Raw genomic sequence first — 25,696 nt, forward strand, 5'->3', positions numbered from 1 at the left:
CACTTAGTAATTCTAGGCTAATAACCGGAATAGGAACACATATTGCTTTGAAAACAAGATATCACAGTTAGTGGAGGCTGATCTTTGGTCAGGCGAGAGGGGGTGCTCATAGCTGACCTTCCCCAATCGTACCCAAGTTCCCGAGTCGAGGCAACTTTGGTGATGACGGACACGTGGCCTTTGGCATCGAGTCAGGGTTTCCTAAATTTTCCAAAATAAAAATATTTAGGTGGCGACTCTGTATCTGGCAAAGCAATCCATGTTTGGAACTTCTTTCTAAAAATATGTTTTCCAAAACGATTTGCCGGATTTGGACTCTTTGGTTCAGATTAAGAACCGTGACGATTCGAGAGTTCGAACTGTAGTGAGCCCAAAACGAACAGAACGGGGATTCATCCTCTCGGGACGTTCGGGGACGTCTACACAAGGCATGTAACTAATGCAATGCAATATGAGCATGTTAACTCAATGTAACCCAATGCTACCTAAGCATGCAAGCTAATGCCAATGTAACATGAACATGCCAAATGTATAACAAGGTTATGTAATGCAACTAGCTAATCATCATGTAATACACTAAGTATATAAACATGATGGAATGCGAACGTACAAGTAATGTAATAAGATGCAACATGCCAAATATGCGTCTATATGCAACGGTGGGTTTAAACCGAAATAGGAGACCTCAGCCATACCCAAAAACAGTGGCCAACAGTGATGGATGAAGGCACCAAAATGCAAAGCAAACATGCATGCTAACTAGCCTATCACTTAAGCATGGAAAGGGGAACTTTTAAACACATTTAAAAAGAGACTAATGTAGGTAAATGACATGCATGCTAAGCTCTGAAAATGTGTAAAGGATGATGCCAAATCAACCAAGCCATGTCAATAAGGCATGCAATGAAGGCCAAAACTTGAGGCTAACAAAAGGGGGTCAAGCTATGGTCATACCAACCAAGCCTCAAAGAACCAAATTGACTTAAATCAGTCCTAGGGTAGACCAAAATAAGGCTAGGACATGCATGGAACATAACCAAAACATGTTAAGAAATAGGCACCAAAACAAGGGCATTCAAGACTACAAAGAGAGTATTCCACTACAACCACCTCAACCAAACATGGCATGGGTTGGGTAATGAAAAACAGAGCTATAATATGCCAAAATGAGTCCCAAAACCCACTGATATGGCAACCCAAAGATTTAAACAAAGAGGCATGCACAATGACCCCTTTTCAAAGCATAAAACAACAACTCTTCAAAACATTGAAGGATGGTAAATGCAAACATACAAGCATGGAACATGGATTGAAATAGCATGATAAGTGATTCCGAATCACTGAAATAGCCCAAATAAAGCATGCTCATGACTCACATACCCAAAGCTAACAAGCTAAAACGCATGGTGGCTATACAAAGCATGGCAAACATGACCAAATCAACAAAAAATAGAGCTTAAACATGACACAACATGGCTAAAAGCTTCATGAAGTCAAGCTAAAACATGCAAGCATGATGGTCTAAATGTATGCTCCATGTTATGATAATAGAGGGGATTACAAAGCAAGTTCATGATGAATGCAATAGGCTATCAATCCGACCAAAAATAGAGGTATAATATGATAAACTAACACCAAATACCCACTGAAATGAAGCCAAATAAAGCTAAGCAAGCATGTTACCTTTATAAGCCTTAAACATAAGCAAATGAGACACAAAGGGAGATGGGTGTCCTTCCCCTATACATGACTTCAAAACCACTTTTCCACCACTGAAAATCCTCTGGATTTCAGTGGTGAGAAGGTTGAAATAAAGGGGTTCCAAAGCCCTAAGAGAAAGGCACAAAAAAAGGCCAAACAAGGCCTAAGAGGGTGTAAACAACCCCCAACCCAAAGGCAAAATGGGAAATAAAAGAGATAGTTCTCACCCTTGAAGAACACTTCAAGAACACCAAATCCAGCACCTCCTTTTGATCAAAACTAACTCAAAAACTTTGAAATCAACCCCTCAAGACCTCAGTAACTGAAGTATGGTGTAACATTAGGTGTCTTAGTGCAAAACTAAGAACAAAAACCCATTTGGAACACTTTTACACACACAAATCAAGAGAGAGAGGGAGAGAGAGAGTGATATATATCATATATATCAGATTGTTCAACCTCTGGAAAGGGAGGAGAGGCCCTCCTCTTATAGGAATACAATTCCTAAGCTTCTTGGAGAAGCTAACATAAGGGAGCAAATCCCTCCATACACGTGTATGGAGGGGGTGTATCGTGGATGCCAGCTGTCACAGCTGGCATAAAATATCCGCCAAAAGCAGATAGAAAGGGGTCGGCTGGAAAATATGGCCGATTGACCAACAAAAATGGCCGGCCGACCAAACACATTGCCGATCGACCAAAATATTTGGCCTTTAGCAAGAAAAGAGGGCCGGTGGCCTCAAGCCAAGGCCGGTGAGGTGTGGGGATGGCCAACAAGCCATTCCCTTCCCTCAGAAGCAAAAAGACAAGTGTTTGGTGTACAACCAAGCACAAAACAAATAAGTCGAGAGGTCTTGAGGCAAGGCGCACGATCGAAACCTTTGAGAACTCAAAACGAACACGAACATGGATGATGACCGAGTGTTCAAACGGTGACGTCCAAGTCTTGAGGACGGTCAAAAATGGGGTGTCTACATCAGGTTCCAGTTGATCCACCAGAGGGACAACATGGATATGTTAGGGACCCTACCATGCATCAGGTTTGTACTTTGCCTTGCAGTTTATAGTTCACATTCTCTTTTTTGTATACTGATGTTCAAACTCATTTGCAGGTGCCTCTGGAGTATGTAGACAACCTTCTCAAATTGGTCCCCTCCTTAGTTCAGATGGTGCAGCGGAGGGAGACGTTGCTTACTTTACACGGTATCCAGGTATTTTCCCTTTTCTCATACTCTGACTTACAGTGATTCATACCGATACAAATTCTGCATTAAACTGCTCTGATACTCTGTACTACTCTACACTGATTCTGTACCCTTTTGATTTCCTATCCTTTGTTTTTAGTCATTATCTACACCAACGGTATCGGCAGCATCAGCAGCATCTTCTCCGGTAGCGGGGAGGAGAAACAGATGGGCCCCAGCACTCGACCAGGATGATAGTAGAGGTTAGAGCAGAGGTAGAGGTGCCCAGAGTAGGAGCGACGAGTCCCAGATAGAGGAGACCTCCTCCTCGGAGCCAATTCTAAGTGGAAATGATGCTGAGTCTAGTGGCACCGAGGAGATGACGAGCAGAGACTCTGGATTTGAGAGTGAGAACGGTGGTGCTGGCTCGAGGTCAGGGAGTCAGGAGGGTGCCTCTGAGTTAGGGAGTGGAAAGGGCAATTTTGGCTTTGAGTCTGATGCTTCTGATGGCAGTGGTGTTGATAGAGACAGTGCCCCTGAGTCCCCTCCATGGAAGAGAATGAGGAGAGCCTCTCGAGCTTGATTGATGTGACTGTACTTTTTGCTTATTTTCTTTTATTTTGGTAGTTTAGCACTTGTATAGCTTCAGATAGGCCTTTACTTTTATTTTAGCAACACTTGTACTCTTTCTTTTGTAAAAGCTATGATCGGGGTAAAACCATAAAGTTTTATAAAAGGAGTTTTGTTTTTACATCTCGAGAATGGCACAATACTGGCATAAAAATTAGAACTGAATATGTAAAATGCTTGTATTTTGAATAATGTCGTAACCAGATATTGAGCCGACAACTAACCATAAAAGTAAAATACAACTCGATAAATGAAAAACAAACGAAAAACAACTAAAGCACAACTATTAGCATTTGTTGAAAACAAAAGACTCAAAACAAGATTTCAAAGCGAAAAGACCAGAACAAGACAACACTACCTAACTGCTTGGCCAATAAAGGTGGTCGGCCAGCCACTGAAAGGATAGCCAGCTAGAAAAAGTGGCTGGTCGGCCAAGTGTTGTGAGTGGACAGCTGACTAACAGCTAGCATCCACTCACACAACCTTATCCTCTATAAAAAGGTTCTCCTTCGTTGTTTCTTTGACAGAACTCCATTCTTGCTGCTGTTTCCTCTGAAAATGGAGGTATTTCTTGCTGAGAGGCTCAAGGATTAGATAGCCACTTTGGACGACACGGAAAAGGTAGATTTTCCTGATTTTGGCATAAACGCGCTTTTCCCGTTGAGTCGTACTTCACTCTATTTTTCGTTCCTTCACGACGCGGTCCGATGCTGGAACCTGGTTACACATGTATTTTGCTTCGGAGCACAAGAGATGTGCTTTAGGCTTGAAGAATTTCAGGCTTTGATGGAGTCCGAGCGTGACGAGGAAATTGTACCTCGTTCCTGTTTTGGCCATGCACAGGCTTTGGAACAAATGTGTGGGCTCACTTTACATGAGGCTCGATCCTTAGCTCACGATGGAGAGCTAGATATTCTTGGTTTGATTCATTGCTTTTTGGGTATTAGAGACAGGGGTGACCTTCTTTGGCGAGGTTATCGCCAACATGCCCTCTGTTTATGTTTGTTGGCACACTTCCTTCTTGCCCCTAGTTACGGCGAAGCCAGCATTGGGTTGATCGAAGTGGCCCAACGCCTGAAAGAGGATAAAAGTTGCATTGGTTTGGCACAGGTCAAGACCCTGATGGGTTTAGAAACTTTTCGTCGGCAAGACACGTCTCGATTTGGAGGGAGTCCTTCTCTGGGTATTGTTTCCCACCTTTCTTATTTGTACTCATATCACTCGGCACTCATTCTCTTATTTTCTCTCGATGTCCTTTTCTTACTTTTCTCTCAACACACATCTCTCTATTCTTTAATCTCTCCTATTTTTCATCCCTTCTTAGGTGTGGTTGTGGACAAGTTGAAAGTGGTGGACCCTTGTCCCGCGTATGCTGCCAGAGCCTACATCTTTTGTCAGTGGCTTGTGGACTTCCCTTCAGATGGTTTATGGTGTGACTGGATGTGCAGCAGATCTACGACAGGCATCTTTTCGCGTTGCCCTTGGCTTAATGTGGCGAATATAAGATATTGCATGTCATGACAGCTGGGTATACAGCTGATTGGCCTCATGCATTGTGTGTTCTATTCTCCATTCTGGTTTAGATGCCAGTTTGGACATAATCAGACCTGTCCGGAGGAAGGGGTGGAATACCCAGTTCTATTTCCCGTTCGTGGTTCACACTTGACTTGGTACCTCATTGCTTGGAGGACGCAAGAACTTCTAGTCCCTGCCCCTAGCTTCAGTTATGCCCTTTCTGGCGAGTGCTTGGCTTGGCTTGAAGACGAGGCACAGGTTGGGCCATCTTTGGCTGTAGAGACCTCCACAAATGCGAACAGAAGACATAGGGCCACCTGACTTATCTGTGCCCCTAGTTTATTGCTTTGTCTTTTCTTTTCAAGTTTTTATGATGTAAAAAAAACTTTGATTTAATTAGAGAGTTGGCGAATGTACTTGTGTTGAAATCAATGGAATTAACTTTGCGAGCATTGAAAATTTTCCCTTTTGGTCTAAAATAGTCTGTGTTGAAAAAGGTAAAATTTTGAGAAAAATCAAATTTATTAAAACTTTTCAAAACAATTTTTAGAAACGGTCACCACCTGACACACACGGAATCGACCATTAAGATGTACAACCCTGTAACAAGCCCGCGGGGGACCTCGCTACAGCTCGGACTCGACTTTGTCAGTCACGGTTCTAAGTCTGAACCAAAGAGTCCAAATCCGGCAAATAGTTTTGAGAAAACAGATTTTTTTGAAAGAAGTGCCAAACATGGACTGCTTTGCCAGATACAGAGTCGCCACCTAAATATTTTATTTTGGGAAATTTAGGAAACCCTGACTCGTTGCCAAAGGCCACGTGTCCGTCATCACCAAAGTTGCCTCGGCTCGGGAACTTGGGTACGATTGGGGAAGGTCACTTCGTGAGCACCCCCGCTCGCCCGGTCATAGACCGGCCTCTACTAACCATAATATCTATTTTTGAAAACATTGTATGTTCTTATTCCGGTTATTAGCCTAGGTTACTATGTGATGCGCACAGCATACAAGTATAGACTGGATCGCCTGAATTGGAACAAAAATATTTCATGTTCGCTTTTTTGAAAATGGTTTGCTACCCGCAGGTAGGCTTGAAACATTTGATGATTTACTCCAATTCAGATAACCCAGCCTCCACCCACAGGCATTCAGGCAGTTATATCATATAAGCACATAGCCTCATGGTAAGCATGCTATTCATGGCAGTCACTCACACGCATGCAAGGATGCTAAAGCATAAAACTTACCGGGTACTCCAAGCCAAAACAGAAACTCATTAGAAATCATGCATGAAACCTAAGTATACAGAAATGCTTAATGCAACACATGCAAGAATACAAACTTTAGCAGGCTCGGCTATTCTAAACATGGCATATGGAATGCTACAACTAACATGTATTCAATTTGGAATTGAAAGTACAATGCAGTTAGTATGATGCGCCGAGCCCGGTGCATGCAATACAGATGAATGAATGCAAACATGCTATCATACTGTATGTTAATTGAAATATGCCCTAATCTAACCATCAAAAGCGGATAAATAAAAGGGAGAAAGACGTGGGGTTGGAAGACATACAACACACGCACGCACACTTATTACAGTTGTGCCCTCGCGCAGAGGGTCCGAATAAATATACAGTCCCGAATGAAAGAATATTACAGTCCAAATAATATACAAATTCCTACTTAATCAAATTAACTAAGAAAATAAATAAAACTGGCATGCAAGCCAGGGACCGCCTTGCTTCTGATGGATGATGTATGTTAGGCTGCTTTGTGCGGAAATCCACCGGGATGCCCCGATTAGCCTCTGTTTTACAATTATTCTTGAAAAGCGTGCCAAGTCCCGGAAAGTTGCTGATTCCTGATTTTGCTGCAACAGAGAGCAGGAAAGGGGCATAGCAGTGTATTTTCACAAATATATGCATGTCTCGATCCTCGTGCCACCAATCACGCATACCGAAGCATGATGGCCGAGGAGTCGAATTGCACAATTTAATGTAGGATGAATGCACATGAAAACACAACAAAACCTAACTCCATCATGGATGATCCGGAGTGTCGGTGACTGGGAAATTGAGACACATTCCGTCACTCGGAGTACGACATGCACCTCGTTTCCCGTGCCCGGACTAACTCCTATCCCGAACACGATGCAATATGCATGACATGCAACTAAGATGCAATCCTAACATACACCATGCTATGAAAGTGAGATGCCTCAAAATGCGTGCACAGGGGCACGCAAACCGAGAAAATGACAGAATGCAATCTAAGATACAACCTAGTATGCACTATGCTATGAAAATGAGATGCCTCAAAATGTGTGCACACGGGCACGCAAACTGAGAAAATGACAGAATGCAATCTAAGATACAACCTAGTATGCACTATGCTGTGAAAATAAGATGCCTCAAAACGCGTGCACACGGGCACACAAACCGAGAAAATGACAGAATGCAATCTAAGATACAACCTGGTATGCACTATGCTGTGAAAATGAGATGCCTCGAAATGCGTGCACACGGGCACGCAAACCGAGAAAATGACAGAATGCAATCTAAGATACAATCTAGTATGCACTATGCTATGAAAATGAGATGCCTCGAAATGCGTGCACACGGGCACGCAAACTGAGGCGATGGTATACGCAATGTAAATGACATGAAAATATGAGATGGGCTTACACCAACATGAGAGAGCCTCAGCCACACTCACATATGATGCCGATGGATGAAAACGAAGTGCCTCGAAATGCGTGCACACGGGCACGCAAACCGAGGCAATGACAGAATGCGATGCAAATGACATGGAAACATGATATGGGCTTATACCAACATGAGTGAGCCTCAGCCACACTCACATAGGATGCCGATGGATGAAAATGAAGTGCCTCGAAATGCGTGCACAGGGACACGCAAACCGAGGCAATGACAGAATGCGATGCAAATGACATAGAAATGGAAAGCAATCATTCTAATAGAATTTCAGCACTAAAATATGGGGGAAAACAGTCCCGAAATGAGGCGAAATGACACTAAATGCATGGAATTGTCCCGAAATGCGAATTTAGGCACCCGAAATGGCCTATAGCTATGCCAAACATGCACAATATGGACATGTAATGCAAAGACAGAAGCTAGGCAGTCCCAAAAAAGGCACTTTCACAGTTAGAAACATGGCCAAACAGCAAGCATAGGTAGGGCAAAAATGGCATGGAAGAATAGGGGCCAAGAGAGGGGTAATGAAGCAAGTGATATAAGAAAAATCCAAACTGAAAAATTTCCTTCTACAACATTGAAGAGGGACCAAAAATATGAATGTTTACAGTATATGGAAAACCTCAAATCAATATACAAACATGCTAAAGAAAGGCACAAGATTGAGGCTCAAAAGGTGCTATAACATGAAGTATACAAAATAATCACCAAACAGAAAAAAAATGTTAATGAAACATAAAGTATAGGCCAAAATAAGACTATCTCTAGGCCTGTAAAATGGCCAAAAACAAAAGCATGATAGGCTAACAAAACATGCAAGAATGGGGAATAAAAGAGAGATATAACATGAAGTGGCATATGGAGGTCCCAAACCATGAAAGGCCCTAAATGATACATGAATAATGGACCAAAATAAGACTATTTTCAGAACTGTAAAATGGCCAAAAACGAAAGCATGGCAGGCTGCCATAGCATGCAAAAATGGGGGCCGAATAAGGGATATAACTACAAGTGGCACATGGAGGCATCAAATGGTGAGGGGCCCTTCAAAAATGTTGAATAAGGGCCCAAAATAAGCACATTCACAGATTACATCATGCTCAAAAACAGATTGCTCATGGGCCAAAAGTAGCATGCAAGATTATGACATATAAGAGGATTAATGAAGAAAGTGCATCATGGAGGGCTCAAACAGGGTTGAGCCCTTAATGAAAAGTGAAAACGAGCTCAAAAGAGGGCCACTTTCAGTTAGGGCCGGAGCTTGAAACAAAAAGCATATAGGGCTTATAAATGGATCAAGAAAAAGGGTCAAAAGAGGAGAAATGTCACTCACCCTTGAAGACTAAAGCTTTTGTTGCTTCTTGGACCAATTTGCAGCTCCTTTAGCCTTTGAGAAGCTCTCCTTGTTGCTGCAAATGAAGTGGTGATGGTAGAGCTTGGTGGTGATGAAGAACACAAGGTATAGGACTTAAGGTTTTTTAGGAAAATGAGAAGGATGGAGGGAGATATGGATCTTGAGGCTTGAAGAACAAATTTTCTAACCCCAAAATATGATGCCACCAGCTGGTTATAAGGGCCAAAAAGGTGGTGTAAAGGTGGGGGAAAAGGAGGCCAACTTTCCCCCACAAAATATCCCCCGGATATTGATATTTTCTGGGGGATAAAGCTCTACAGCTGTAAAGTGAACAGTGCAAGGATCTCAGCCGGCCAGTTATTTTGGTTGCAGGTGGCCGGCCGACCACACCCCCTAGCCGACCGGCTAGGGGTCAAAAGGGTCAAGCTGATTTAGTGGCCGGCCACCACATGATAGTGTCCTCCCATGTGTGTACATCACAAATATGTGGTTCAAAGTTCAAGAAAGTGGGTCCAAGGTGTTCAACATTAGCCCGGAAAGAGGGGTTCAAAAGGGTCAAATGGAATTACTGGTCGGCCACCATTTTTTAGGGTCCTCCCATGTGTGTACATCACAAATATGTGGTTTGGGTTTGAAGAAAATGGCCCCAAGGTATTCAACATTAGCCCGGAAGGAGGGGTTCAAAAGGGTCAAATTGAATTAATGGCCGGCCACCATTTTTTAGGGTCCTCCCATGTGTGTACATCACAAATATGTGGTTGAAAGTTCAAGAAGATGGCCCCAAGGTGTTCAACATTAGCCTGGAAGTGCGAAAAACGGGCGCCGGAGGGCGTCGGAGGATGTATAACTGGTTGCTGCAACAATTACTGGCCTCCCACCCTTCAGTGACCTTCTTAGTGATAAAACAGAGGTACCTGCCAAAAATGAACGAAAACCGTTGCAAAATGAATGTTCGGGGGCCAAAACACGCAGTTCGAGGCCCCAGAAACTGCCCGTTAAACACCGAGAATGGTATTCGACCTCGAAGTGGGTTTCTCAGACCTCAGTGTCCCTCAAAAGGGATTACATAAGATGCATGCCAAAAATCAGAGCAAACGGAGATGGTTAGGCGGTCCCGAACCGAGGCACACGGCCAACGGTCCCGAAAAATCGGAAACCGGACTCCGAAATGGGCAAAATGGCCTACGGCCGCCAAATGTAGCCCACGGCCATTTAGAGATGGTCTACGGGACTTCTCCCTCCCCTCAGGAAAAGAAACAAAGAAAACCGAGCCTGGTTCGCAAACCAAGGCAAAGTACAAAAAAGGGTTCGGAAGTCCGGAGGCAGGGCTCACGGCCACAACTCTGAAACTTCTGAACGAGCACATTATGCAACATCACCAAGCGCTCAATCAGTGACGTTTGAGTCTTAAGGTCGGTTAGAAATGGGGTGTCTACAAACCCCAAATCAGAAAATCATAACTGTGCAAAATTGAATTCACTATCATTGCTTTATCTTGCAACTAACCCTTTCTGGCAAATGGAGATAACATAACCAAGCTAACAAATGATGGGAGAAAGATGGCCCGATCAAACAAATGGACAGGACGGTTGAGCTGGAGATAGTTATGGCTGAACTACGGGAAGAAGCTGCCTACGTATCCCAAAGATGGGAATCAGGCCTTACGTAGTTTGGCTTGTGTTCACTCGAGTATTAACACTCTCCTTTTGAGCTATAACTTTTGCCAAAGTCGCCCTTTCAGATTTTTGACCATGTGAGCTCAGTTTTTCTTTGTTTCTAATTTTTCATGCTCTAACTTTTGCCTAGGTTACCCTTTTAGGTTTTGGGTCTAGCGAGCCTCTCAAGGTTAGTATTTCTTCAACTTGTCCATGTTGATCGGCTGTAAATATTCTAAGCCATCTAAATCCATGAGAATAATTGCTCCTCCTAACCAGATTGATTTAATGATATAAGGACCAGTCCAATTGGGTCTGAACTTGCCCTAGGGTCATGGATGGGGGCTCGGTTGTCTTTGAGCACCATATCTCCTTCTTTGAGGTTTCTGGATTTGACTTTCTTGTTGAAGGCCTTGGCAATTCGGCACTGATACCCTTGGATATGATATAATGCCTTCAACCACCTCTCGTCAAACAACATCAATTCTTTGAACCTGCTCTGCTGCCAATCCGCCTTATTATCTGACACTTAGTCATAATGCGCAGCGACGGTACTTCAATCTCAATTGGCAGAATAGCTTCCATTCCATATACTACAGAATAGGGGGTTGCCTCTGTGGATGTTTGGATTGATGTTCTATAGCCCCAGAGTGCAAACGGTGATTTATCTGGCCAGTTCTTGTAAGTCTCAACCATCTTCCATAGGATGTTCTTGACATTCTTGTTAGCGACTTCAACCGCTCCGTTGGTCTGTGGTCTATTAGTCGATGACTTATGAAAAGCCACATTATACTTCTCGAGCAAATCGACCACCTCTTTCTTGAAGTGCAAACCGTTGTTTGAGATGATCTTATTTGGTACCCCGTACCTGTAGATGATGTTATTCTTGATGAACTTGGCCACATGCAACGCCTTCAACATAGAGTAAGAGTAAGCTTTTACCTATGTTATCTCAGATAAGCAACCCAAGAGGGGGGGTGAATTGGGTTATTAAAAATTTCACAATATTAAAAATAACACAATATTCAGAATTTTAATAAATAAATAAAAAATAGAATAATAATTATCAATATAAAAGTATGAGAGATAGAGAGAGAAAATCAAACACTGCGATTTATGGTGGTTCGGCATGCCAAGCCTATGTCCACTCCCCAAGGAACCTCATTGAGAATTTCTTTACTATCAATTGAATAAATACACCACCAAGCTTGTGGATTTGGCACAGGATTTACTCTTATCTATTGAGCCTCACTCAACAATAAATGTCTTACCCTTACAAAATTTGTCACAAAAATCAGGAATAAGAATAAGTGGTACTTGAACCCACTTTTACAATAATTCTCTCACAAAGAGTAGATATGAAAGTGTAAGAACAAAAGCTAGACTTAGATCTGAAAGTGAAAGAGTAGAATACAATTTGGAGCTCACAGAAAATTTTCTCTTCAAGTTCTTGATTTTTCTCCACATACAACACTTCTATTTATATACAAAAATATACCCGTTGGACGCTCCTTGCTGACGTCATGGATAATATCTATTTATTTCAACTTTTCATCATGAGGCATCCTTTGTTTCAACTTTTCATCATGAGGCATCTTTTTTTTTTTGTCAAACATAGTGGCCGAATTTGAACAAAACTCACAAACATGTGGGTTTTGATTAATATATATAGTATAAATATATATATATATATATATGAAAAAAAAATCCTGCAAAGTTCACATTATAAAGATATAACTTTAACATTTAAATTCAAACTTCAACATGTGAATTAAAATTCAATATGCTGCAATTTTGCAACCATTTCTTTGTGTATTATATCATGTATGATTTTTCACATGCTAATAATTAATGTTTCCACACACTAATATATATGATTGCTTCCGTGATGTATGCTATTATATGCATTGTATATATAATGTTATATATATAAAGTTCTAATCAAATATTTGCATACATAGAAAAAATCTCTTTAATAATATTTATGATGGATCTGAAAATATATGCCCTCTTTAAAATATTCTATATGATATAGAGATTTTAAACTAAATATATCCTACCACTACATTTGGATATATCACTTTTGTCAAAAGAAGACAACTCATTAATATCATATTTGTCAAGATAATACAACCAATCAATCATTTTTGTCAAAATAATATAATTAATCAAATTTTAATTTTGTCAAAAAATGAATAGTGATCAGCCTAAATTTTCAAAAAGTGAATAGTAAAGTTTTCAAAAATATTTTTATTTAACTAATATTTAACAAATATATATATTTTAAAAAGATAATATTTTGTGTCAAATAAATATGTACATTAAAAAAAAAATCCAAATTGTTACAAATAATATTTTAGACATCATCAAAAGTAAATAATACAAATAATATTTTAGACATCATCAAAATTAAATAATATGATTAACAACCTACTTAGTAAAAAATTTGATCGCCATTAAAATGTATTCATGTCCATTTAAGCCCTTTGGCGAGACTGTCCTAATGACATCAATCACCCAGATTGAAAAAGGCCATGGCAAAGTCATGTTGTAAAGCTTTGACGGCGGTATGTTCATGCGATTGGCATGAATTTGACATTTGTGACATTGCCGTACAAAACTAATACAATCCTCCTCCATAGTTGACCAATAATAGCCTTGCCTGAGGATTTTCCTAGCCAGTATCACACCATTCATGTGCACTCCACACTCTTCTCCATGAATGGCCTCCATGAGACGCTTCGACTCTTCTTCCTCAACACAGAGCTTGTGCATTCCCAGATGGCCTCTTTAATACAGCGTACACTCGTAGATGATGAATTGAAAGGCCAAACGCCATATTCCCCATTTATCTCTAGCATTTGTCTCTGGTGGATATGTATCCTTTTTTCTAGAAAATTCAAAATGTCGTAATACTAGGGGTTTTTCTCTTGAACCTCAACTATTGCGGCGATAGTTTCATTGGCAGGCATGTACTTCTGTTCAATGATAATTGGACGCATCTTCACTCCCAGTGGGATGTCTACCATGGAAGATAGAGTTGCTAATGCATCGGCAAAACGGTTGTTCTCTCTTAGCAGATGTGTAAATGTCAGCTTTTCAAACCTCAAAATTAGAATATCCAGGGTCTGATGATAAACCTTCATGTTCTCTTCCTTGACTCTTCAGTCTCCGTTGGTTTGAGAAATAACCAAGTTCGAGTCTTTAATGATGTCCAACCTTATTGCCCCCAGTTCTAGGGCTGCTTCCAATCTGGCGATACACGCCTCATATTTTGCTTCATTATTGGACACTTTGAACCAGAGTTTGAAAGCTGAGGGTATGTAGGAATCATCGAGTGCTATGAGCAACACACCTATCCCATAACCATACTGATTAGACACACCGTCGAAGTTTATTGTCCATGTTTCCTCTTCAACTTGCAGAATGCCTTCATCTGGGAATAGAAATTCTACTGCTTCATCTCCTTCTACTTGGTGGTCTGCTAGAAACTCAGCTACTACCTTTTCTTTAACTGATTTGCGCGTGACATATTTGAGATCAAACTCAGAGAGGAGAAGCAACCAACGAGCTAGCCTACCTATAATTGCTAGTTTCTCAAAAAGATATTTGATAGGATCTAGCCTCGAAACCAGAATTACAGAGTGAACTAACAAGTAGTGCCTTAACTTCCTCGTTGCCCATACCAAAGCTAGACAAGCTTTCTCAAGGGGAGTGTAGCGGGTCTCGTACTCCAGCATCTTCTTGCTCAGATAGTAGATGGCCTTCTCTATTTCTGATTCTTGAGCTAGTATGCACCCCATGGTCAAATTTGTTACCGAAAGGTACAAGATCAGCGGCTTCCCCGATTCTGGTGGTGACAATACAGGTGGATTTTGAAGGTATTGCTTGACCTGCTCAAAGGCAATCATCCCATTGGAACTTCTTTTCTTTCTTCAACAGACCAAATAGTAGTTCACAAGTCAATGTTAATTTTGAGATAAACCGTCTTATGAATTCCACTTTGCCTAGAATGTTGCGCACCTCTTTTTTAGTCCTTGGTGGTGGCATTTCTAAGATGGCCTTGATTTTGGACAGATCTACTTTAATGCCCCTCTGCATAAATCCCTGCATTTTTCTTGTAGTCATCCCAAAGGTGCATTTTTGTGGGTTCAATCTCAGTCTATACTCCTTGATCCGTTCAAAGAATTTTTCCAGTGCGGTGTAGTGGCCTTTTCGTTCCTTGGACTTGACAATCATGTCGTCCACACACACCTCAACCTCTTTATGGATCATGTCATGCAAAATTGTGGTTGCAGCCCTTTGATATATGGCCCCAGGGTTTTTCAACCCAAAAAGCATGACTCTGTAGCAGTAGGTACCCCATAGTGTGGTGAAAGCAATCTTTTCTCTGTCTTCCGGTGCCATGAAGGTCTGATTATACCTGAAAAACCCATCCATGAATGAAAGCAATGCATGGCTTGCGGTGAAGTGTACTAGTTCATCGATGTGCGACAATGGAAAGTCATCTTTTAGACTAGCTCTGTTCAAATCCTGGAAGTCGATGCAGATTCTGATTCTGCCATCCTTCTTTGGAATCAGGACGATATTAGCCAGCCAAGTTGGGTACTCAGATACCATCAAGAAACCCACATCAATTTGATTGGTGATGTCCTCCTTAATCTTCAACGCCTAATCTGGACGGACTCTGTGGAGCTTCTATTTAATTGGTCTGGCCTCAGGGTCAACAGGGATCTGATGTTGTACGATCTCAGGATCGATTCCAGGCATGTCTTCATGGGAACATACGAAAACATCTTTGAAAACTTTTAATAAAGTGATTAAATGCTCACATTCCTCCGAAGACAACGTGGACCCGATTTGGACCAAGCGGGGCTTCTCCTCAGTACCTGCATTAATTGCTATGATTTCGTCTGTGCTGGGCTTAACACGCCTCTCCTTCTCTCGATCAACCAAAATTTTCAAAACTCAAGGAATTTCTTCCTCTTTGTTTAAGTCAAAATTTTGAAAATCAAGATCAGTACAACAAACCAAAGGCACAGAAAAGTAAGCGAAATTTATTGCATTTCCATTTAAAAGGTCAAGATCCTCGATTACAGCTGACTAAAAGAAAAATTAAAAGAAGACCTTGACAGGACTTTGGCATTCGGGTTACTACCCCCGGAAGTACCAAACTTTGACTCCTCAGAAGAACTCAAATCTGATCCTGACTCCACAAAATTGATGGAATCAAATTCAAACTCACTATCTTATTCCGCACTGCCAACGGTGCCCTTCTCAAATTGCCAGACCAGGCGTGGAGCGTTAGATGCGCCCACGATGAGACTGGAGTAATCCACTGCTAGTTTATCCCTGATCATAGAGATAGTAACACTATCCCCCAAGTTAACGGATTCAGCCTCAACATTGGAATCCATGAGTAGGTCAGCCAGTGCCTTTATTAGTAGCTCCTCTTCATCAATGCCCAAGCTTGTAGTCCTGCCTTGCTCTGTGCTGATGCTTAGGTTAATCTGTTCATCCTTATCTTCCGATAACTAGTGCCTAGAGAAGATCTCAAATCTTAGGGTACCTTGTCTCTATTTCCCGGTCAATCCATGGCTCTAGGAATCCACAGAAAGGGAAATCTTCCTCTTGGCGGACAAAACGTCCGTTCAAGGTTCCTTGAATTAGCTTGTGGACTAGTTCATATGGCCTCATGGCTTTTTTCACTTTTAGTCTCCCTCTCAACTCATCCCCCTTTCTCTTCCAGGCTTTAGTAGTAGGCTTATACCCCAACCTAAAAGCATGGAGGTTATGACTTATCTCTCTGGCAACAGTTCCCCTTTGCCTGCCACTTCAACCCAATCTTGATCCAGGAATATGCCCTTGTTTGTTCATTATGTAAATGGACTGGGCACTCACATAGTTCCCATCATCTTCCGCCATGATAGATTGAACCAACCGGGCCTTTGCCAAGGAGAAGCCGGAGAGGAACATGTCCTCTTCCCACGTATTATTTCTACAAGGGGCGTCATAGTTCCCTAGGGAGGATGGATCGCAGAATTGCTGTAGACAGTAGTAATCCCATCTTTAAATGGATATTTCACCAGCTAGTGAACTGTTGATGACACTGCCCTCATCTGATGCAACCATGGCATTTCCAAAAGTAGATTGAAAGTTGCCGGTACGTCCATAGCATGGAATTAAACCTCATGCTTAGGCGGGCCAATCAATATCTGGCTCTTAAAGGTCCTTATGACTTCTCGGTTGGTGTAGTCATAGGCTTGAACAGCTTGAGCTGTAGGCAATGTGGGGGCCAAATTAAATATATTAGGAAGAGGCCAAGGACTTTGATCGACATCTAGCTAAAGTAATTTGGCCTTGACCAAGGACATAAAGCCGAATAATGGAGTCAGCTGTATAAACAACCGAGTAGGAGCCAACACAAAATATGAAGGCCGAATAGGTAACTACGTGCGAGATCAAGAGTGGGCCCGATCCTCAGCACCATTGGTAATATAAAAAGGGAGGAATGTCAACTAAAACAGGTATGTGAGAATAGATGACATAACTTGAAATAGAAGTAAACTAGGGAGAATATTGACTTGTCCGTCGGAGTGCTAATTCTGGCACCCCTGACCGGAGTGTTCATCACTTTTTGAAGTAATGATCAAAGGATCAAGGATGTCTGACTGAATTCAGGAGTATTTCCAAACCATTTCTCCACAATTGGCACTGTCTGTGGGAATACTCGAGTATGTTCATGGTAGGCGTAACAGATGATCCTTCGCTCGTTGCTGACGATGTTACACCAAGAGATGATGTTACTCCAAGAAACATGCTTGGACTGGAGAATATCGCTACGAGAAGGGCTCTAAATTTTGACTCAGTAGCTCAATCAACCTCAATGCAGGAGACTATGCAAACGATCATGGATCAAGCGAAACGAAATGAGCAACGCATTGAAGATATGGTGGCCGATAACTAACGTTTATGTGAAGAATTGGCCTTGGAGGTAGCAAAATCCCAACAGGCCGTATGCCTTGACTGGGGTCGATCCCTAGGAAAGAAGGACGATCGACGATGCCGACTTCAGAAACACGGTAATGGCAATGACTTTGACTCACCATTCCAGGAGCCCAGAAAGAAGGGATGAGTCTATGTATCCAACTCATCTGAAGGGAGTATGTACGTAAGGCACTGGCAAGGGAAAAAAAATCATGATTCGGATGAGGAAGACAGGCATGACCCTTTCGTATGACGCATTGCAAGGGCTGTGCTATCTAAGAAGTTCAAAGCATCGTCGTTCACCCTGTATAATGGAAAATCAGATCCCACTGACCATAGCCGTCATTATAAATAAGCAATGATGTTGCATGTTGATGACGAAGCCCTCATGTGTTAAATGTTTCCAAGTAGCCTGGGACCGTTGGCTGTTAGATGGTACTATAAACTGGAGCCGGCATAAATAAAAAGCTTTCACCAACTCCAAAGAACCTTTAGAGCATGATTCAGCTAAAACAAGCCGACTCTCTCTGGGTAATGCAAATTAAACCAAAAGAAACACTCTGTGAGTATTCGGTGTGATATTGGGAATGTTTCAACTTGGTGCATGATGCCTGCAATGACTCCATGGCCATTACCGCCTTTAGGATAGGATTACATCCTAATAGTCCTCTATGCAGTTTATTGACCAGACGACCTCCCAAAATAGTTTGGGCGTTAATGAAAAAAGTCAAAGAATATTGTAAGGTGGAAGACGATGCCCTGCGGGTCAAAGCCGGACAGAAAGCTGTTAAGACGGCTCCATCTGGTCTTGTTTAGAAGATAAACATTGTACTGTCAAGAAGACCCGAACCGCAGAATCGGGCTAAATGAGACAAAAGGCGTGATTCGCGCTGTTCAAGCGATCAGTGTTCACATAGATCAACTGAACAATATCAAGTGGATAGCAGGCACACAAGACGTTTAGACAAAAAGTACACAGAATTGATCAGCAATATCTTATCGAAAGTCTAACACCTTTCGTTCTTTAAATGGCTGTCCAAAATGATGGGGCCTCCTGATACAAGGAGAAGAGATAAGCGGTGCAAACATCACAAGGACCATGGCCATGATACCGACAGTTGTTATGCACTGAAGGACCACTTGGAAGAGTTGGTATAAGACGGCGGTTAGCGCAACACGTCCGAAAGATCAATCCATCGAATGTGGTAGCCCTATGGCCAAATTCACCTCCACTTGGTGTAATTCACATGATATACAACCTACCGTCGTTAGTCGAGGTACATACAATTCAGTTGCAACCAAGTCTACATAAGCCAATCACATCAGCCAAACAGCCCTATGAAACTGAAAGGATTAACTTCGATGACACCAACTTAGTTGAAGTAACTTTCCCCCACGCCAATCCCCTCATCGTCGAGCTACGCATGAACAGATTCACAGTCGAACATGTTCTCATCGATCAGGGAAGCACTTCGAAAATAATGTATTACAAGACGTTTGTTGAACTTGGTTTTACTGATTTGGATTTGTTGGCGGCTGATTACTCATTATTCGGCTTCAACGCTAACCCTGAGTATCCCTTGGGTAAGATCACACTATTAGTTCGGGCGGGCACTAGATCAGTAGATGTAGAATTTATGGTTGTCAAACTTCCATCACCATACAATCTCATCATGGGAAGAACTTGGTTGCATACTATGCAAGCTGTGCCAAACACCTACCATCAATTACTCCGCTTTCCAACTGAGTATGGCATTGAACAAATTTGGGGTTCTCAGAAATCGGCACAGGCAATGGGAGTCCTAACAAGTTCTTCATGATCGACACTTCCTTGAATGAAGTTGACAGATGCGAGCTTGTATCCTTCTTATTCGGCAACCTCAACGTGTTTGCATGGACACCATACGAGATGTTGGGGGTGGATCCATTTGTGGCCCAGCACCGCTTAAATTTTGATCCAAAATGTAAGCCAATCATTTAGTAAAGTCGACGGTCAGCCGTGGAGCATGCTTCGGGTGTTGTAGAAGAAGTTGACCGATTGCTTGATGCCGGGACAATTCACGAAGTAACTTACCCTTCATGGTTGTCCAATACCGTGGTTGTAAAGAAGAAGAATGGATCTTGGCGCGTTTGTGTGGATTTCATGGATTTGAGCAAAGCTTGTCCCAAGGATTGTTTTCCCCTCCCCAGAATCGACTAACTCGTAGATGCAATGGCATATCATCAATGCATGAGCTTGTTGGACGCCTACAGAGGATATCACCAAATTGCCATTCATCCGGAGGATCAAGAAAAGACTGCATTCCTCACCCCAAGAGGAACCTATTGCTACAAGGTCATGCTTTTCGGGCTGAAGAATGCGGGGGCAACTTACCAAAGACTAGTTATTGCCATGTTCAAGGAATAGCTCGGCCACACCATGGATGTATACATCGACAACATAGTGGTGAAATCCAACGAAAAGCACACCCATCTAACCGATTTGGCAGAGACATTCAGCATTCTACGAAAGTACAATATGAAACTGAACGCCTCAAAATGTACATTTTGCATCGGATCCGGTAAATTTCTCGGCTCATTGTTAACCATCGCGGAATAGAGGCCAACTCAAGGTAGATCATAGCAATTCTAGAACTTGGCTCTCCTCAATCGGTCAAAGAAGTTCAGAAGTTGATGGGAATGGCCGCCACACTCAACAGGTTTATGAGTCGTTCCATAGATCGCTGCCGATAATTCTTTCACACACTTCGGCAAGGCAAAGCTTTTGAATGGACCCCCAAGTGCCAAGCCGCTCTGGATGGCTTGAAAACTTACCTCCGATCAGTACCACTCGTGGCAACCCCTCGGCAGGAAATTCGCTCATATTGTATCTGGCGATATCAGACCGGGCGATCGGCGCCGTACTTTTAAAGGAAGAACTCGGGGAGCAACGACCAGTTTACTATGTAAGCAAGGCAATGGTTGATGCCAAAACACGTTATTTACCACTGGAAAAGCTCATCCTTACTCTCGTGATGGCTGCAAGAAAACTGATGCATTACTTTCAGGGGCATACCATAAAGGGTACTAACGGATTATTCGCTCCGATCAGCGCTCTGTAGCGCGGAAGCATTAGGGCGAGTTTCGAAATGGGCTTTGGAACTCGGTCAATATGATATCCAGTTTTTTCCTAGAATTGTCATCAAAGGGCAAGTGCTCGCCAACTTTGTAGCCAAATTCACGGGATGCCATGCCGACTTCAAATCTAATCAAGTACAACCTAAACCCAACTAGTGAATATATGTTGGAGACATTTGGCAGATGTACTGTGACGGATCATCTAACCAACATGCCAGTAGGGCAGGCGTAGTAATCATGACCCTCGAAGGGGCAATAATCGAGTAGGCAGTCAAACTAGGCTTTGATGCATCAAATAATGAGGCCGAATACAAAGCATTGCTAATCGGCCTTCGTAACGCACTTCACCTTGGTGCGCGACAGTTGCTTGTTTTCTGTGACTCAAAACTAGTCATCAACCAGTTGAAAGGGGAGTATGCAACTAAAAATGACCGCATGGTAGCCTACATGAAAACGACGAATTCCTTGCTCACGAAATTTGACCACCACGAATTAAATCAAATAACCTGGGATCAGAACAAGCACACAGATGCCCTTGCTTGCCTAGCCTCCGCCATTAACTCAGAAGTCAAATGAACAATCAAAGTAGGATTCATCCTAGAGCCAAGCGTCACCTCTTCTGAACTAGTTCAGATTAACATCATTGAACCAGGACCAAGTTGGATGGACCCTATCGTTGCATTCTGTTAGTAATGGGCGCCCATGTGGCATGACCATTTGAATTTGAATTTGAATCTTATCCAAATAGGTTTTGAAATTGAATTCAAACCTATTTAGGATAATCACTCAGGATACAGATATTATCTCCATTACTGATATGGATAAATAATAATAACATAATATATATCTGGTCTATGGGTGATTATGAGAAAAACAACGTATGATCTGAGTTTTACCCATATACTGACTCTCTCCCAAAAACAACGATCAAGTCATTTGCACTGTGATTTGTGTGGGTGATATTCATTCTGTAATATCACTTCACTGCTGGGTTGGTTTATCGGATTCTAGAAGCACGTGATTTACCCACGAGGTTCTATTATCTAAAGGTATGATCTAGATATTTTTCCGCTGCATTCTTTATACTTTGATTTACACATTCCTTTCCTAAGAACATCTCCCAACGGATAAGAAAGAAGCCCACAAATTGCGAAATAAAGCCTTGCGATATTACTTGGATCCACAGAGAAAGCTTTACAAAAAATCTCTTTCTGGACTGTACTTGGAATGTGTTCACCCAGATAAAGTTAAGGAACTCTTGGCCGAAATACATGAAGGTTGTTGTGGTGCTCATCGAGCCGTAATATAGGGGTATTATTGGCCGACCATGTGAACAGATGCAGAGAATTATGTCAAGAAGTATGAACAATGCCAGAAGTTTTCCCCTTTAACTTATCTGCCTACTGAGGACTTAAACTCTATCACTAGTCCTTGACCACTCGCTTAATGGGGATTTGATATTATCGGACCATTACTACAGGCTCTAGGAAACAAGCGATTCCTAATTGTCACAACAAATTATTTTACAAAATAGGTCGAAGTAGAGGCATTAACACATATTCAAGATGTCGATGTTAAGCGTTTTGTATGGAAAACTTCATAACATGATTCGGCATATCGAGATCACTTGTCTCAGACAACGACACCCAATTCGATTGTGGCATCTATTGGGAATTATGCAACACGTATGCTATTCGGCCCTACTTTTCCTCACCGGCATATCCACAAATCAACGGTCAGGCGGAGGTCTCTAATAAAGTGATCCTGGATGACATCAAGAAACGGTTGGAAAAAGCCAAAGGTAGGTGGGTTGAAGAATTGCCCAGTGTGTTGTGGGCTCATTGCACTACTCCAAGGCGATCTACTGGAGAAATGCCGTTCGATTTGTGCTTTGGGACATAAGCAATTATCCCTCTTGAAATTGGCTTGCCCACATTGAAATCCAAGGTTTTTGATATGGGCCGTAATGACATGATGTTGGCCTTAGATCTGACTTTGATTGAAGAACGTTGAGATCGTGTTCTTACGTGCATGGCGCGGTGTCAACAGCAGTTGGCAAAGTCATACAACTAGCGTGTGAAGTTGCGTCGTTATACACTGTAGACGTCCCCGAACGCCCCGGGAGGAACGAGCTCCCGTTCCGTTCATATTGGGGTCACTACAGCTCAGGACTCTAAAATTGTCACGGTTCTAAATCTGAACCAAAGAGTCCAAATCCGGCAAATCGTTTTGAGAAAACAGATTTTGAAAGAAGTGCCAAACATGGACTGCTTTGCCAGATACAGAGTCGCCACCTAAATATTTTATTTTTGGGAAATTTAGGAAACCCTGACTCGTTTGCCTAAGGCCACGTGTTCGTCATCACCAAAGTTGCCTCGGCTCGGGAACTTGGGTACGATTGGGGAAGGTCACTTCGTGAGCACCCCCGCTCGCCCGGTCAGAGACCGGCCTCTACTAACCATGATATCTATTTTTAAAAACATTGTATGTTCTTATTCCGGTTATTAGCCTAGGTTACTATGTGATGCGCACAACATACAAGTATAGACTGAGTCGCCTGAATTGGAACAAAACATTTCATGTTTGTTTGTTTGGAAATGGTTTGATGGTGCTACCCGCAGGTAGGCTAAGACGTGGATTTGCCACCCTCGGGTGGGCTTAGAAAACATGATTTTGCCACTATCTAGTGGGCTTAAAACACACATTTGATGAATTATTCCAATTCAAATAACCCAACCTTCACCCACAGGCACTCAGGCAGTTATATCACATAAGCAATTAGCCTCATGGTAAGCATGCTATTCATGGCAGTCACTCACACGCATGCAAGGATGCTAAAGCATAGAACTTACCGAGTACTCCAAGCCAAAATAGAAACTACATTAGAAATCATGCATGATCCTAAGTATACAAAAAAATGCCTAATGCAACACATGCAAAAATGCAACTATAGCAGGCTCGGCTATTCTAAACATGGCATATGAAATGCTACAACTAACATGTATTCAATTTGGAATTGAAAGTACGATGCAGTTAGTATGGTGCGCCGAGCCCGGTGCATGCAAAACAGATGAATGAATGCAAACATGCTATCATACTGTATGCTAATTGAAATATGCCCTAATCTAACCATCAAAAGCGGGTAAATAAAAGGGAGAAAGACGTGGGGTTGGAAGACATACAACACACACACGCACACTTATTACAGTTATGCCCTCGCGCAGAGGATCCGAATAAATATACAGTCCCGAATAAAAGAACATTACAGTCCAAATATTACAGTCCAAATAATATACAAATTCCTAATTAATTAACAAATTAAATAAGAAAACTATAAAACAGGCGTGCAAGCCAGGGACTGCCTTGCTCCTGATGAATGATGCATGTCTGGGCTGCCTTGCGCGGAAATCCACCGGGATGCCCCAATTAGCCTCTGTTTAGCAGTTATTCTTGGAAAGCGTGCCAAGCTCCGAAAAGTTGCTGATTCTTCATTTTGCTGCAACAGAGAGCAAGAAAGGGGCATAGCAATGTATTTTCACAGATATATGCATGCCTCGATCCTCGTGTCACCAATCACGCATATCGATGCATGATGGCAGAGGGGTCGAAATGTGCAACTCAATATAGAATGAATGCACGTATAAACACAACAAGAACCTAACTCCATCATGGGTAATCCGGAGTGTCGGTGACTGGGAATTGAGACACGTTCCGTCACTCGGAGTACGAAACGCACCTCGTTTCCCGTGCCCGGGCTAACTCCTATCCCGAATACGATGCAATATGCATGACATGCATGAATGCAACTAAGATACAGCCTAGCATGCACAATGCTATGAAAATGAGATGTCTCGAAATGCGTGCACACGGGCACACAAACTGAGAAAATGACATATGCAATGCAAATGACATGGAAATATGATATGGGCTTACACTAACATGAGAGAGCCTCAGCCATACTCACATAAGAGGCCGATGGATGAAAATGAAGTGCCTCGAAATGCGTGCACACGGGCACGCAAACCGAGGCAATGGCATACGCAATGCAATGGCATGGAAATGGCATATAGAATGCAACATGGACTTATACTAACATGAGAGAGCCTCAGCCACACTCACATAAGAGGCCGATGGATGAAAATGGAGTGCCTCAAAATGCGTGCACACAGGCACGCAAACCGAGGCAATGGTATATGCAATGCAATATGGCTAAAATGGCATATAGAATGCAACATGGACTTACACTAACATGAGAGAGCCTCAGCCACACTCACATAAGAGGCCGATGGATGAAAATGAAGTGCCTCGAAACGCGTGCACACGGGCACGCAAATCGAGGCAATGGCATACGCAATGCAATAGCATGGAAAATGATATGCAAACATGCTAATGGAATTTTCAGAAATGAAATGTGGGGGAAAACAGCCCCGAAATGAGGCGAAAACACACCCGATGCATGGAATCTCTCCCGAAATGCAAATTAGGCGCATAGAATGAACTACAGCTATACAAAGCATGCATAATTGGTACTCGAGATGAAAAGACAGAAGCAAGGAAGCCTCAAAATAAGCATTTTTACAGTACAAATCATGGCCAAACAGCAAGCAAAGATAGGGCAACAATGGCATGCAAAAATGGCCCTAAACATGAGGTTATGAAGCAACTCACAGCTGCTAACTCCAAATAGGTTAGGGCCCTTCAACAACATTGAAGAGGGGCCCAAAATAAGCCACTTTAGAGAACTGTAAAAACCCTAAAAACAAACATAGATATGGCTAAGCTCTTATGCAAGAAAAAGGGCCAAAAGGTGGCCAAAGAGGCAAGTGGTATA

The 25,696-nt window shown here is 42.3% G+C and overlaps 1 protein-coding gene across 1 annotated transcript; it reads left to right on the forward strand.

Moving 5' to 3' along the window:
• The first annotated feature begins 18,995 nt into the window (after nucleotides 1-18,995).
• Nucleotides 18,996-19,568, forward strand: LOC145821729 (uncharacterized). Its single transcript, XM_082918289.1, has one exon. It carries the CDS (start codon nucleotides 18,996-18,998, stop codon nucleotides 19,566-19,568), a length of 573 nt encoding a protein of 190 aa, XP_082774415.1.
• The last annotated feature ends 6,128 nt before the right edge of the window (nucleotides 19,569-25,696 follow it).

Source organism: Camellia sinensis, chromosome 3, assembly GCF_055761805.1.
Source record: "Camellia sinensis isolate YWXY chromosome 3, ASM5576180v1, whole genome shotgun sequence".
In the NCBI taxonomy this organism is placed as follows: domain Eukaryota; kingdom Viridiplantae; phylum Streptophyta; class Magnoliopsida; order Ericales; family Theaceae; genus Camellia; species Camellia sinensis.

Bases quoted from the DNA above. Each gene is read 5' to 3' on its own strand.
- LOC145821729 (XM_082918289.1), top strand. From the start codon at position 18,996: ATGATATACAACCTACCGTCGTTAGTCGAGGTACATACAATTCAGTTG.